We start from the raw sequence: 13,728 nt of genomic DNA on the forward strand, positions 1-13,728 counted from the left end.
ATATTGGCCTTATCACATAGCTTCCCTCTTTCTACCCAGCAAGCTATCTTATTTGTGATGAATTTCAGTAATTGTTTATCAATTCCCCTGTCATTGATAAATCAGATTAGGGGAACTCAAGTCAAAGTCACTTTTGTGTTCATCCTTGCTAAACTTGAGACGTTAAGGTTGGCCAGGGTCTTAATAGGTTACAGTCTGAGAGCAGCACCTGGCACTACATATGCAATCATGGTAATACACAGAGTATTAAAGAAATAGTTGAAATTATGGGCACCAACTGTCCAGTTTATAGCAGTACAAGGCTAACGTAGCTAGAAATAGTTACTTAATCAGATTAACACAGTCAACATCAACACAGTTAGATGGCAAGGTCTATTGTAAACATGAAGTTTTGCTTTGTGGAACCAGCGAGTAAAAATGAGCTGTGGAAAGCCTATGAGTTTCTAGGAAATCTATTATTAAATTATAGCAGAGCATTTATGGTTTGATTATCAATCCAGCGCTTTCACTGTCTAGGTGGTGGGGCCCAGGGAGGCTGAGTGGGATGTGTCTCAAGACACACAGTGCTAGAAGATGGAGGGAACGAGGTGGGGGAGAGCTCCTCTTGGCTCATGGATACTTCCCAAAGGCACGCATTGCAAAGACCTTTCCCCACAGGAAAAGGTGAAAAATTGTCACACAGTAGGGTGGGGAGAACCTACGTTGGGACTGGTCCCTATCCCAGTGTTGGACTGCTGATGGGAGACAGTGCCAGCTCTGGGGCCAGAGAGCCTCTGCCAACCCCCCATCCCCAGCCCCCATGCTCAACTCCGCTGCCTGTGTGGCCCTGGGCAAGTTCCCTACCTCTCTGAGCATCTGTTCTCTGTATGCAAAATGGGGGTAGTAAGGTCTTCTCTGTGGTGTCCTGGTCAACTTTGAGATAATCACGCTCAACAGCCTGGGAGCAGCAGGTCTCAGGGAGTGGCCCTGCCACACATTTACAGCTTCTGGGTGAACAAGGGCATGTGCTTGGTTTAGTGATGTGCAGTCATGGGGTCTAAGTGGAGGTGACAGGTCCTCTGGCACAGTGGCTAAGGAAAGGGAAAGTCTGGGGACAGACTGAAAGGCAACAGGCCCAAGATGCATGAAGTCTCCTCCTTGAGGAGTCTGATGGGTGGGACGGGGAAGAGACCAGGCAACAGCCTCTGCTGGGCCTGGCACGCGCAGATGGGCCAAACCTCTCCTCTGCAATGGGTTGTTCATTCGTTTGCTCACTCGCTCATTCACTCTCTCATAAATCCCATACAGGTGACACTACACATCAGCTCTGTGCTAGGGCTGCAGCCACAAGCAAGACACATTTCACCTCTGCCTGGGCCCCTCATGCTTCAGTGGGGAGACAGACAGCAAAATAAGAACTGTGACATCAGCCAAAAAAGGCAACTTCAGGGTGGGCCAAGAATTGATGGCAGCAGAATTAGGGGGCAACAGCCAAGCCCCCAACATGTGCCAAGAGCCCACAAGCCCTTGTCAAGTTCAGGGCCAGGAGCCAGACATCCTTTCCCCAACAGACAGGATGGCAGTCAGGTAAGGACCCCAGGAAGCCACTCAAAATGTGTACACCCAGTGTGCTTCTTGGAAGCCAAATGTAGAGTGTGTGAGCAGAGTGTACACAAAGTTGACTGCAAGAGTCTCCCTTGGGAAATGTGCATGTGCACATGGCCTTTCCTCTTCCACATGCTTGTGCAGAGACCTCTGTGGAACGTTCCCTGTGGTAGGGTACATGATGCCGCCCAGAGGTGAGAACATCTAAGACAAATGCCCGAGTGAACAGTAGAGCTATATACAGATGTTCACTCACTCAGCAATTTCTATGGTTTTTGAGCACTGGTGGCCAAGAAAAGCCCCCCAGGCCCTAGTGAGGAGCTCACAGTGGGGGCAAGGGACCTGCAAATGGCTACCACCCCTATGTTATAGATGATGCTAGAACCAGCCACGGTGCCACACCAGGGGCATATTGTATGACCAGATCCTCTGCTTAGGAAACTTTTAGAAGGTTAATAGTTAAACCTTGACAGTCTAGAGGGCATTGGCCAGGTGAAAGAGTGTGGCAGAAACATTCCAGCAAAAGAGCAAGACTAGAAGTTGGTGCATATGACCCAGCAGGTTGTATGAGGACATGACATGAGGCTGTCCAGTGGGCATAGGGTGTGTGGGAACAGGCTGGGAGGCACTGCAGATGATGGGACACCTGGTACTTGATTGCGGCCGTGGGAAGAGGAATCTGGAAAACAGCCAGTCCTGTGGGATATCCCGATATTAGTAACACAATGACTTTCAACCTCATGGTCAGTATCATTGTTTTAAAGGAAAAATGTGTCCACAGCCTGTTAACAAACTACCCAAGTTACTGTGACTTTGAGGTCATGTCAGCAGAGTCTGGCAATGAGACTCTTAGGATGGATCCTGCTGAGGGCAGGGTGTATGGTTGTGGGGACAATTGGGAGGGTCTCCTACTGGGAAGTGCCCTTCTGGTTCTAGGCTCTTACTTTAAGACTGAAAATAACTAGTAAGAAGATGTGATCTATAGGGGTGCCTGGGTGGCTCAGTGGGTTAAAGCCTCTGCCTTTGGCTCAGGTCATGATCCCAGGGTTCTGAGGGGAAAAAAAAAAATCTCTGCCCAGCAGGGAGCCTGCTTTCCCCCCTTTCTCTCTGCCTGTGTCTCTGCCTACTTGTGATCTCTGTCAAATAAGAAAATAGAATCTTAAAAAAAAGAGATTTTTAAAAAAAGGTGTGATCTATAGACTGAATTCTAATTTTAATGATTTGACTGCTAGCTAGAATTGGTATTAAAATATCTCAAACTGCATCTTCGGCTAGAATTTTCCTTAGAAGAGACATATACTTCTGAAAAATAGAAGGCATGAAATAATTCAGAAAGAAAAAACCCCACAGGTATGCCAACAAATCTTTGTAAATAGTAATTTCAAGTTTTAAGAGCAGATGGAAAGCAGACACAGTTTTAATTTGACAAAGTCCGAGCGCCCCCTGATGGTTAGACAGGGACCCTGCAGCAGATGCCTTTTTTTTTTCTTTCTTTCTTTCTTTTTTTTTTTTTTTGTAAAGCTGCCTGGGGGTCAACTTGTTAATTCCTTCCCTTCAGCTAGTCAAGCAAGGGACTGCTCTTCCATGCTCTGTGTAGAAAAAATAAATTATGTGGGTTTGTGAGGAGAAACATGCAGGATATTTAGGCAGCTGCTTATTCAATAGCATTTAAGGAGAATGTAGATTTGTTTAGCCAGAGACGGGGAATGGGGACTTTAATAGGGGAGCCTAAAGGACTTCCAGAAAAACTGCATTTTTATTTCACTGGTACCGATTCCTTGTGATCTTTGTATTAGCCCAAGGGAAAATGGCACAGTGACCAGGCAAGAAGAGAGATCCCAGAGTCCCCACCAGAGCATCAGCTGCAACCTGGCGCCCTCCACTGGCCATGCGTGTGGCTGCAGGGTGGGCACAGAATGCCACCCACAGTGGCCCTGCCAGGGTGCTGCGCCTGGGTGACTTCTGCTACCTTTCCCCCAGGCAATTATGTTGCAAGCACACATCCTTTTCTTCCCGTAAAATGTTATCTCGATCTGGCCAGTAAACTGAAGTTATACACGGCAAGCTGTTAAAATATACTCTCCATTGAATAAATGGATCCCGGAGTGTGAAAACTGCTTCCTGGGGAAGGTAAAGCAAGACAATGTTTGCAGAGGAGAGGAAGCTCTGGCATGCACCCCTGAACAAAAGGGAACAAGTGGTCTTTACTCAGAGAACGGCTTCCTATTAGGACTCACTCCTTCGTACATTATGCCTTTCATCCCCACTCAACCACAAAATGATTTTGCTGAAGCAAATACAATGGTAGAAAAAGATTTACACTGAAAGAATCTTTAATAATAAACTGTTGCCGATCTGCCTACTTGCCCATGATTTATAATACAATAAACATCGGATTCTATTACGGCTCATGCACTGAAGCTGCTGCTCTGAAAAACGGAATATGAAAGCACCCGGATCCCACCACCATCACAATGAAATGAGCATGTATAAATGTGCTAAGAGTATCTCTTTGCATCTTTTATAGCTTGTGTGTATTAATCTGTAACGCTTATTAAGAAAGTCATTGCTATGCAAAGCAGCACCCAATCCCTTTCTCTGGCTTTTCAACAGAGTGCACTGTTTAGCCAATAGGACGGACCCTCTGGCCCTCATTCTGCATTCATCACAGGCAACATTTGCACAATGTATCTCTCAAAGGCGGCTGAAAAGAAGGCCTTAATACTCATGTAAACAACTGCAAACCAATTACTTAATGAATCAGGCCCACACATAATGAGGTGCAGACAAAGAGCTATAAATGCATTTTTGCACCCAAGCCGCTGCTTTAAAGTAAAATCCCTCAGCTGTAGTTTGGGCTTAACTAGCACATCATAATTATTGTCTCTAGGACATCAGAGGAAGCCATTTTTTTTTTTTTAAGGTCCAGCAGGGTCTTTTTTTTTTTTTTTTTTTTTTTTTTTTGAGGTTGCTCATCAGCTCACTGACAAAATAGAGCAAAGAAGAATTTTTAAAAGTGCTACAGCAGCACCGCACTGTTATGTTTATTCTCAAGTACTGGGTTTCGAGACCACTTGTAAAAGCAATAAAGCACGAGGAGTGACTGTAGTAAGTGGGATCCTTAAATGTAAGCCTCTAAGAAATTTCAGTGAATCCAGGCACAAACCACAAACCTAGAGCTCTCCAAAGCCCAGGGTGCTGTACTAATACCACGAAACCCAGCACAGCAACCACACCATGACAAACAGCACACCGAACCCACACACTCAACATCCAGACCTTTTCATCACTGGATTATTATCAAGGGTCTAGAATCAAAGATACCTTGAAGACATTTTTCCCCCCTTCTTAAAGGGGGGGGGGTGATAAGATGATTTGTAATTTATTTAGAAAAATAATTTCACGTAGGAACGATACGTCCTTGCTTCAGAATGAAGGGGGAAGAAAGTGTGAATTTACTTTAGTGACATACAGACACAAGACTGAGGTAATGTTCTCGGGGCCCAGCTGCTTTCTAAATGTATTTTAAAACTGCCTCAGGTGTGTATACCTATAAAGACAAGTTAAAGAAGAATTGAGCTTTTTTGTGCCCTTAAGATATAATAGAAAAGAGCACTTCTAACAAACTTTTTAAAATTTCTTTTCAGCGTAACAGAATTCATTGTTTTTGCACCACACCCAGTGCTCCAAGCAATGCGTGCCACTTCTAACAATCTTTAAGAATTATAGGATACATTATTGAGCCAAAAGGTAATAGGATGCCCTGAAACTACCTGTAGAACTCACTACCTTTAACATTTCCTTTAGAAGACCCAGAATTGAATTTACAGTATAACCCAAAAAATATAACACTTTAGCACTCTTCCTGTTCCATGATTCATTTCCTCCCACTTCCTTCAAAAACAAGGATGAAAACCCAGGCATTATAGATGCTAATTTCTGAGAACTACAGGAGTGATTTTCTAAAATTGAACTTGTCAGGTTTCTAAATGAACGATCTAATTTTAGAAAATCAATGTCGTTTCAAGATATTCTGAGTCCTAAAAATATCACAATTTTTTTTGTTTTTACAATGTTTTTCAAAATAAAAGTGAAAGCATTTTTAAAAATACTAGATTTCTGGATCAAATCACTTTATCTTATGGGACACCATATATGACATTAGATATGTAAAGTTTCTGTTTTAAAATTTCATCAGGGTAAGAAGTTAATTAAAAAGTAACACAATCATCTAAAGGTCATTGCTTAAATCAGAACTGTTATCACAAAAGGAAATTTGTGCAGTTTTAAGCAACATGCAGCCCAAAGCCAAAACGGTAGGTATCTCCTCAGACAACTGCTTCTGTCCCCACTGATAAATTCTTTTTGACCCAACGCTACTGCATGGTCAGTATTTCATGTTGGAGACAAATCCAGCACACAACTCACCAACTCATGTATTGCTGCCTGGAAAACTTACGAGAAGGGCTACATTTTCCACAGATGTGAAAGTATAAATTTTGTTCTTTATGGACAATAAGCAGGGAAGTTGCAGGAAAGGAAAGGGTAACCCAGCCCAAAGGCTTGGTGAAAAAGAGGAATACGAAAACAAATCCCAGGCAATTGCCAGTATATATGTCAGCCGCCTCAGGAAGAAGAAACAGGCCACTTTATTTCTTTTAAGGCCCGATGTTTTCTCTCTGCCCTTTTCCGACACCCTTCATTGTGTGGTCTCTAAGCAGCCCTACTGCGAGCAGCTGTAGACGCTAATTTGTGGTTCACTGAGGTGTCAATTGAGTCTTAAACCAATGAAACAACAGCTGCAAAACAATGCTTGGCTCTGGTGCAAATATTTTCAAAGGTAGACTGAAGTTTCTGCTGTTATTTCAGATCAACAAAACCCCAAACCGTAACCTTCCCTCGAGTCACACAACAAAATAATATGCAGCCAGAGTTTCATTCATTACGGAGTGACATTTCTCATCTTGTCGACGCTGTTCAGAAAGGCTTTCACGACTTTACCTTGACAAAGGACTTCCTTTGCTTGATGAAAAACTAGCCTCCGACACGATTTTGTTAGTTGTCTTTGTCTTGAACGTCCCACTGCCAATTTTCAAACCTGTGATAAGCACAAAAGTGGAGAGTGAGCGCCGGTCGCCACACAGCGAAGAAACGCACTGAATGGAGCAGCAGCCGCACAATAACTTTGGTGAAACAAACGTTGATGGGGAAGATGCTGTTCAAGCCACAGAAGGCAAGGGAGCTTCTGAGGCAAGGAACATGTTGGCAGCATACTGAAAGGAAGCGTGTGTGTGTGTGGGATGTTTCTGGGACAAACAGAAGCCACAAAAAGTAAAAATCACTCAAAGAGCTCTATTTTAAATGACCAAGACACACAAGTACACACATGGATCTCTTCCCTGGCACTAAGCACTGATAATCCACCTTGTTGTAACATGTGGACACGGGCAGTGAGAGATCACCAAAACGATGGGTGCTGGGAACCAGGTCTCAGAAATCACTGATGCCCCAGGGTGACAGTTACCCCTCTGCCAAATCCTCTTTTCCCATCTCCATTGAAAGCCATCAAGGCCACTCTTTACCCAGCATGAAAAGGTTGATGGGAAGATGCACAATCTACCTCTTCCCTGGAGAGGGGGAACCAGATCGTCCCCACCCCCACCTCCTGGGTGCCTTGGAGGTGTCGGCTACCAGTCTCATTCTGAACTGGTGGTCACTGGTATCATGATGGAGAGTGCACGGGCATCGCTGGGAAACGCATTGACCGAGCTTCTGACCTGTAACTTGCTCGCCTCACAGAATCTCCATAGCCAAGTGATGTGCTTAACAAGGTGTCCACATTTGCCTGAAGAGAGTCCCCACATGCTTAAAAAGAAGAGGTCTTTTCAGACATGAGAACAAAGGCACAAGGTTTAAGTGGCTTGCCTTAGTGACAGGTCCAGAGAGACAGCCTAAGACATCTGACACAAAAAATAACTGAAATCTGCACTTCTTCCACACTTAGAGTTCAGGGATCACACCCCTCCTACTACCTGTAACAAACTTGTGAAGTCTAACAGGGATGCATGGCTTCCATTTCCCTCTGCCCTCCCAGCCCACTTCCTGCTTTTCTTTGGAGCTCAGAGAAGTTCCTGGGATCAGAGTGGGTGTGAATGTGAAAAAGTAATCATAACCAAAAGTAAAGCAAATGCCAGAAGCAGCATCTAACTACAACGAAAGCCAGGACCATAAGAAACACTTCTGTGATACCAGTGCTAGAAAATCTGGACACTTGCAAAGCACACAGCATCATTTTGAGGGTAGGGCAAGGAAACTGAATGTAGGGGTGCCTAATGATACAACCTATCACTTCACTTACGAATAGGTTAATCAATGGATATATTAGTTATTACTATATAAATAGTACCAAGCCATTTGATATACATGCTATAATTTATGTCAAATTTACTTATCCTTTGAACCTGTCCAATGAACTATAGCAAATATACTTACCACAAACAGATTTGTGGAGTCATCTTCCAAACGTGTTGTTTGCTGATGGGCTGTACTGCTCTGAGAGAGGCCTCACTCTCTTGAGGCCCCATTTGTAACATGAAGAGTTAGAGGAATACTTTCTAAGATCCCTCTGCCCTCTAATTCTGTGATTCAAATGTGAAGAAGGTGATGAAAAGCCCAGTTGAGGGTTCACAAGTGTTGTATCTTTCCAAAGTGCTGAAGACCTCCACCAAGGCAGGGGTCCTGCTTTCTACAGCAACAGACAGGATGGTCTCATGTTTGTGGAGATGAGGTCACTACTACCAACACTCTTCGAGGACTTTTCTCTAACAGGTGTTGTGCTGGGTATTTAACCCGCAGTGACTCACTGCATCCTCAAAATAACCAAAATAACTGAACTTTGCAGCAACTGATTCTAACACTAATATTATCTAGGAAATAGCTCCCCAAAGACAGACCGTGAAATCTGAACCACTGTAATACGTCCCTCCAAAAAAACCAGTCTGTCTCATGAGACAATTGGGAAACCCGGATGTGGATTGGGAATTATGTGATTAAAAAAAAAAAATCACTATTCTGGTAGGTGAAATTAAGACATGATTGTTTATATAAAAATAAGAAAGTCATTAAAACATACTTTAATGCATTTACTTTCTCAAAGGGAGCTGAGACGACTCATACTAAAAAATAAAAGGTGTAATAAGAGAAAAACCACTAAGAACAATAAAAATACAATAACAGAATGTATGAAAACAAAGAAAATTACAGTTCCAACAAGGGGTGCCTGGGTGGCTCAGTGGGTTAAAGCCTCTGCCTTCAGCTCAGGTCATGATCCCAGGGTCCTGGGATGGAGCCCCGCATCAGGCTCTTTGATCAGCAGGGAGTCTGCTTTCCTTCCTCTGTCTCTGCCTGCCTCTCTGCCTACTTGTGATCTCTCTGTCTACCAAATAAATAAATAAAATCTTTAAAAAAAAATCCTATGTTGAAGGAACTATATTTAAGCTTAAAATTTAGTTTTACTGTGATTTAGAGTATTCATTTAAAGAGCTCCAAGTCCTCCAACATTCTGGGGAGGGAAGGTGGCCCGGCATGATGTTCCCATTGATGATTAAGAAACTGGGAAATGTAGGGAAGGGAAGGAATTTGGGGTATATCCAGTGGAGTTACTATCACGACCTCCCAGGTAGAATCTGAGGGTCTTTTTAGCTCGTCGTTGCCATGCTAGGAGCCAGCACATATCTAGGAGGGGAGACTTCTAAACTGTTATTCATTAAGAACTGAAAAAGTACTGGTTTAGTCTGACCTGGTGACAACTTGTTACAGAGCAATCCCCAGAAACCTTCCAAGGATGACTGCCCTTGCCTGAACACAGCACTGGCTGCCAGCCCAGATCCCCCGGACACTGGCTTCAGGTGCTGAGTATGCCCTGCTTACCTGATAGCTGTAACACAGAAACATCTGCCTTTTGGAATCTGTCTTCAGTGTGATTTATATTATCCTGCAGGGTAGCCTGCTTCAGCAACTGGTAGGCTTTTGTTTCTACAGATTTAAAAAAAGACACAGATAAGTGGATATCCACATGCAAAAGAATGAATTTGGACCCCTGCCTTACACCACACAAAAATCAATTCGAAATGGATTACAGATTAAACACAAGACCTAAGACTATTAAATCCCTGGAAGAAAACATAGCAGAAAAGTTTCAGGACATTGGACTTGGCAATGACTTCTTGGATGATACCATGGTGAAACCGAGTTGACAAAATTAAAAGTGGACAAATGGAACTCTAACAAACTTATAAACCGTTGCATGTCAAAGAAAAAAAAAATGAACACAGCGAAAAGGCAGCCTACAGAATGTGAGACAATGATTGAAATAACGTACCTGATTAGCGGTTAATATCCAGAATACATAAGGAACTCCAACCACTTGACACCACCCAGAAAAAGGTGGGGAAAGAACCTGAACAGATGTTTCTCCAAAGAAGACATACAAATGGCCAATAAACACAAGAAAAGATGCTCAAAATCACAATCATTAGGGAAATGGAAATGAAAAACACAATGAGATAATCACATCTGACCCATCAGGATGGCTACTATCAAAAGAACGGAAAATAACAAGCATTATCAAGGATGCAAAAGAGTTAGAACCCTGTGCACTACTGGCGTAAGTGTTTTTGAGAAGGTGCCACCATTCTGGAAAATACTATCGAGGTTTCCCAACAAGTTACAAATAGAACTGCCACATGATCCAGCAATCCTACTTCTGAGTATATATTCAAAAGAACTGAAAGCAGGGTCTTGAAGAGATATTGGCACACCCGTGTTGACTGCAGCCAAGAAACAGAAGGCACCCAAATGTCCATCAAGAGATGATAAGCAAAATGCAGCATAGACATACAACTGAATATTAAGAGCCTTTAAAAAGAAGGAAATCCCAACACATGCTACAATACAGATGAACTTTGAGGGCACAATGCTAAGTAAAATAAGCAGTCTGAAAAGAACAAATACTGTATGATTCTGGACATATGACATTCTGGACACTGACTATTGAAAGTAGTCAAAATGATAGAAACAGCAAGTGGAAAGGTGGTCACTAGGGCAGGGGAGAAGGGGAAGGGGAAATCAGTGTTTGGTGGGTATAGCAGTTCAGTTCTATAAGATGACAAAGTTTCAGGCAGCTGTCACACAACAATGTGACTGTATTGAATACTACTGAATTGTACACTTAACTTGGTTAAGATGGTAAATTTAATGTTATGTATCTTTTTTATCACGGTTTAAAAAAAAAGTAGAGTGACCAGACATCCCAATTTGTCCATGACAATTCAGGTTTATGCCTATTGTCTCAGTATGACTATGAATTGAATCCCCTTCTGGGATAGTGACTTAGCTGGCCATCCAGACAAATGTAGAGTGTTGGTAAAGTCTGGATACTGACTAAAGAAAAAAAAACCTGTAAAAAACATTAGAACACTGATTGGATAGTTGATGATACTGATAAATTATTATTAACTGTTTTAGTTGTGGGAAAAAAAGACATAAATACAAAATATTCTTTCTAAAAAAGATTTTATTTATTTGAGAAAGAGTGAGCGAAAGTGTGAGAGCGTGGGGTGAGGGGCAAGGGACGGAGGGAGAAGCAGACTCCTCACTGACCAGGAAGCCTGATATGGGGCTCAATCCTGGGACTCTGGGATCATGACATGATCCAAAGGCAGACACTTAACCAACTGAGCTACCCAGGCACCCCAATACAGAATATTCTACAACCCAGAGAGAAGTTTCTTAAATTCTTCCTATGATGTTAACACTGTTCAAATGCATGCAAATTATTTTTTGAACTGTCACCTTTTTAGAAATTCTGAAAACAAACAAAAAACAATTTAGTTGAACCCAGGTTTCAAGATTCAAAGACCTGTTGTAGGAGTTTATCTGAAGTGGCCAAATTCCAGTCATTATTTTGAGTGCAGCTGTGGTTAAGGCTCCACATCCTAGTAAAATGGTTTCTCTCTTCTCTGGGCCTTGCAGAAGTCACTAGAGGAACACATTCAAGAGTCCAGCACTGATTGCCTTGGTCTCACAGTCCCTCTGGGGCACTCCTGGCTCTAGAGGGCAACGAGGGCCAGGGAAAGGCTGGGTGAGGGCAGGAGGGCCAGGAAGACCAGCAGCCACAGGATGTGTGAAGAGGCCCACAGCTGAGAAAATCAAACCAAGGCTTAGGGATGTAGGGATGGAGCAAAGCCAGATGCCCCAGAGGGATCAGCAGCAGCCGGGACCTGGCCCAGGTCCACAGGACAGGAGGCCCTGCAGGGCTTCTAATCATGTCTGCCGCAAGTTACCGTGGGAAGACTGTTGGGAACAACGACGAATAAAAGCTACGTAAAGGATGGGAGTGACATAACCTTCCCTATCACCTCACGTCTCCAGGATACCTGAATGAAACCGATAGCACAGACATAACAAAAAAGGATCCACGGCTGTATCTTCAATGCAGCCACAAAAATAAAAGGATTCCTGCTGTCAGCACCAGGGGCTTGCATTCCTGCGTTTGCTGGCTCCATTTAAGAACTTAACCATGAGCCCCTTATTACTGGATTAAAACTACTGTCACACTGAAGAGTAAGAATATAACTTCTCTTGCCCTACTGAGAATCAATCAAGATAAAAATAAGTATTGAAAATGAACATCGTATTTTGGAATGCTAAATGACATATAATTAAAATACGTACAGATCAAGGACTCTTAACTCTGAAAATAATTAACTTCTAAGGCAACATTTTTAAACACTGCTGGATTGTGAAATCAGTTTGGCGCATTGGAACCAGATTTGTGAAAAATTTAATACAGTAAACACCAGATACAGTGCCTGCAGAATGTGTGTGTGTGTGTGTGTGTGTGAGAGAGAGAGAGAGAGAGTGTGTGTGTGTGCACGTGCACATGTGCGCATGCATGCATGCTGGCCTGGGACGGAAAGTGTTTCTTGCTGTTGATTAGTCTCATTGTCCTAGGATAGCTCCAATAGGATGGCATCATAATACTCTCCAATTAATCCTAATGTCCATATTATTTCAGAGTTGTAAGGTTATTTGGAGAGAGGTGAGATATTAATAAAATCAAAGACAGAGCCTCTGGATTCTAAGTAGGTAAAACATCACTGTAAAGGAGGGGAAAATGTACTGTTTTGTTTTTATTTTATAAAAACTTTCTAGCATTTAGGATCTAAGTCCAGAGCATAATGACCCTATGCTATTTCTGCATTCAATTACACTTAATTGGTCAAGGAAGAGATAAGCAAAGACACACATTTAACAATAAGAAAACACAGAGGCTCCTGCCAGCTGGAGGCTGGGACTGGGGTTCCTCTCCTTTATTATCTTAAGGTAAATCATTTCACTCCAGTGAGCTGGCTCTCCTCCTGATTCTCAGAGAACAGGAAGACATGTGCCTTTTATTTTCAGGAGAGGTTTTTTGTGAAAAATGGCAAGCTAGTAGTTGAAAGTAATTTCAGATTTGGGGGGATTAAATGTTCCATCCAAATATTAAACAGTACTGATATTGTTACTGGTCTAAGTCTACCAAGGGAGAAATGTAAAGTGAGTTCACTCTTAGCATTTAACTATTCTGGAAAGATCAGCCATTTCCATGTTCTACATAGTTTCTGTCCTGGTTTCCTTTCCTTCTTTTTTTAAATTGAGGTATAACTGACCTACAACATCATATTAGTTTCAAGTATACCACATAATGATTCAGCATTTGCATGCACTGTGAAATGATCACCACAGTAAGTGTAGTTACCATCCATCACCTTAATAGTTACATATTTTTTTTCTTGTGATGAGGACTTTTAAATTTACCCTTCCTTCCTTCTTAAGGGACTTGGGCTCTGTAACTGGGCTGTAGCCTTTCCCTTCAAGGCTGCTCCAAGTCTGCTTTGAGAGAGAGAGCTCATGTCTCCTGTTCCATTCAACCAGAGCCCAACCCCCTTCCCAACCATGGATCCTCACTGGTATTTGATCCTTAAACCTTCTATGGGCCTTCTCTAATAAGTCACTGAAGCCCACCCGGACACATTTTATCTGCAGCTGCCCTGACCTGAGTGATAGAGGGTTGCAGCAAAATCAAGCTGACGACTGCTGGGC

General features: G+C 42.8%; 1 protein-coding gene across 3 annotated transcripts in view; it reads right to left on the bottom strand.

The window, feature by feature from the left end:
- The window catches only part of KIZ (kizuna centrosomal protein), a 139,150-nt gene that overhangs the window by 6,263 nt on the left and 119,159 nt on the right, over window positions 1–13,728 (bottom strand). For all 3 annotated transcript variants that reach the window (XM_047745724.1, XM_047745723.1, XM_047745722.1), the window contains 2 exons: window positions 9,514–9,618; window positions 6,586–6,682 (listed from right to left, as the gene is read on the bottom strand). In XM_047745724.1, the coding sequence (XP_047601680.1) occupies window positions 6,586–6,682; window positions 9,514–9,618 (202 nt within the window). The remainder of the gene's footprint in view (window positions 1–6,585; window positions 6,683–9,513; window positions 9,619–13,728) is intronic.

The sequence above is a fragment of the Lutra lutra genome, chromosome 9, assembly GCF_902655055.1.
Source record: "Lutra lutra chromosome 9, mLutLut1.2, whole genome shotgun sequence".
Taxonomy (NCBI): domain Eukaryota; kingdom Metazoa; phylum Chordata; class Mammalia; order Carnivora; family Mustelidae; genus Lutra; species Lutra lutra.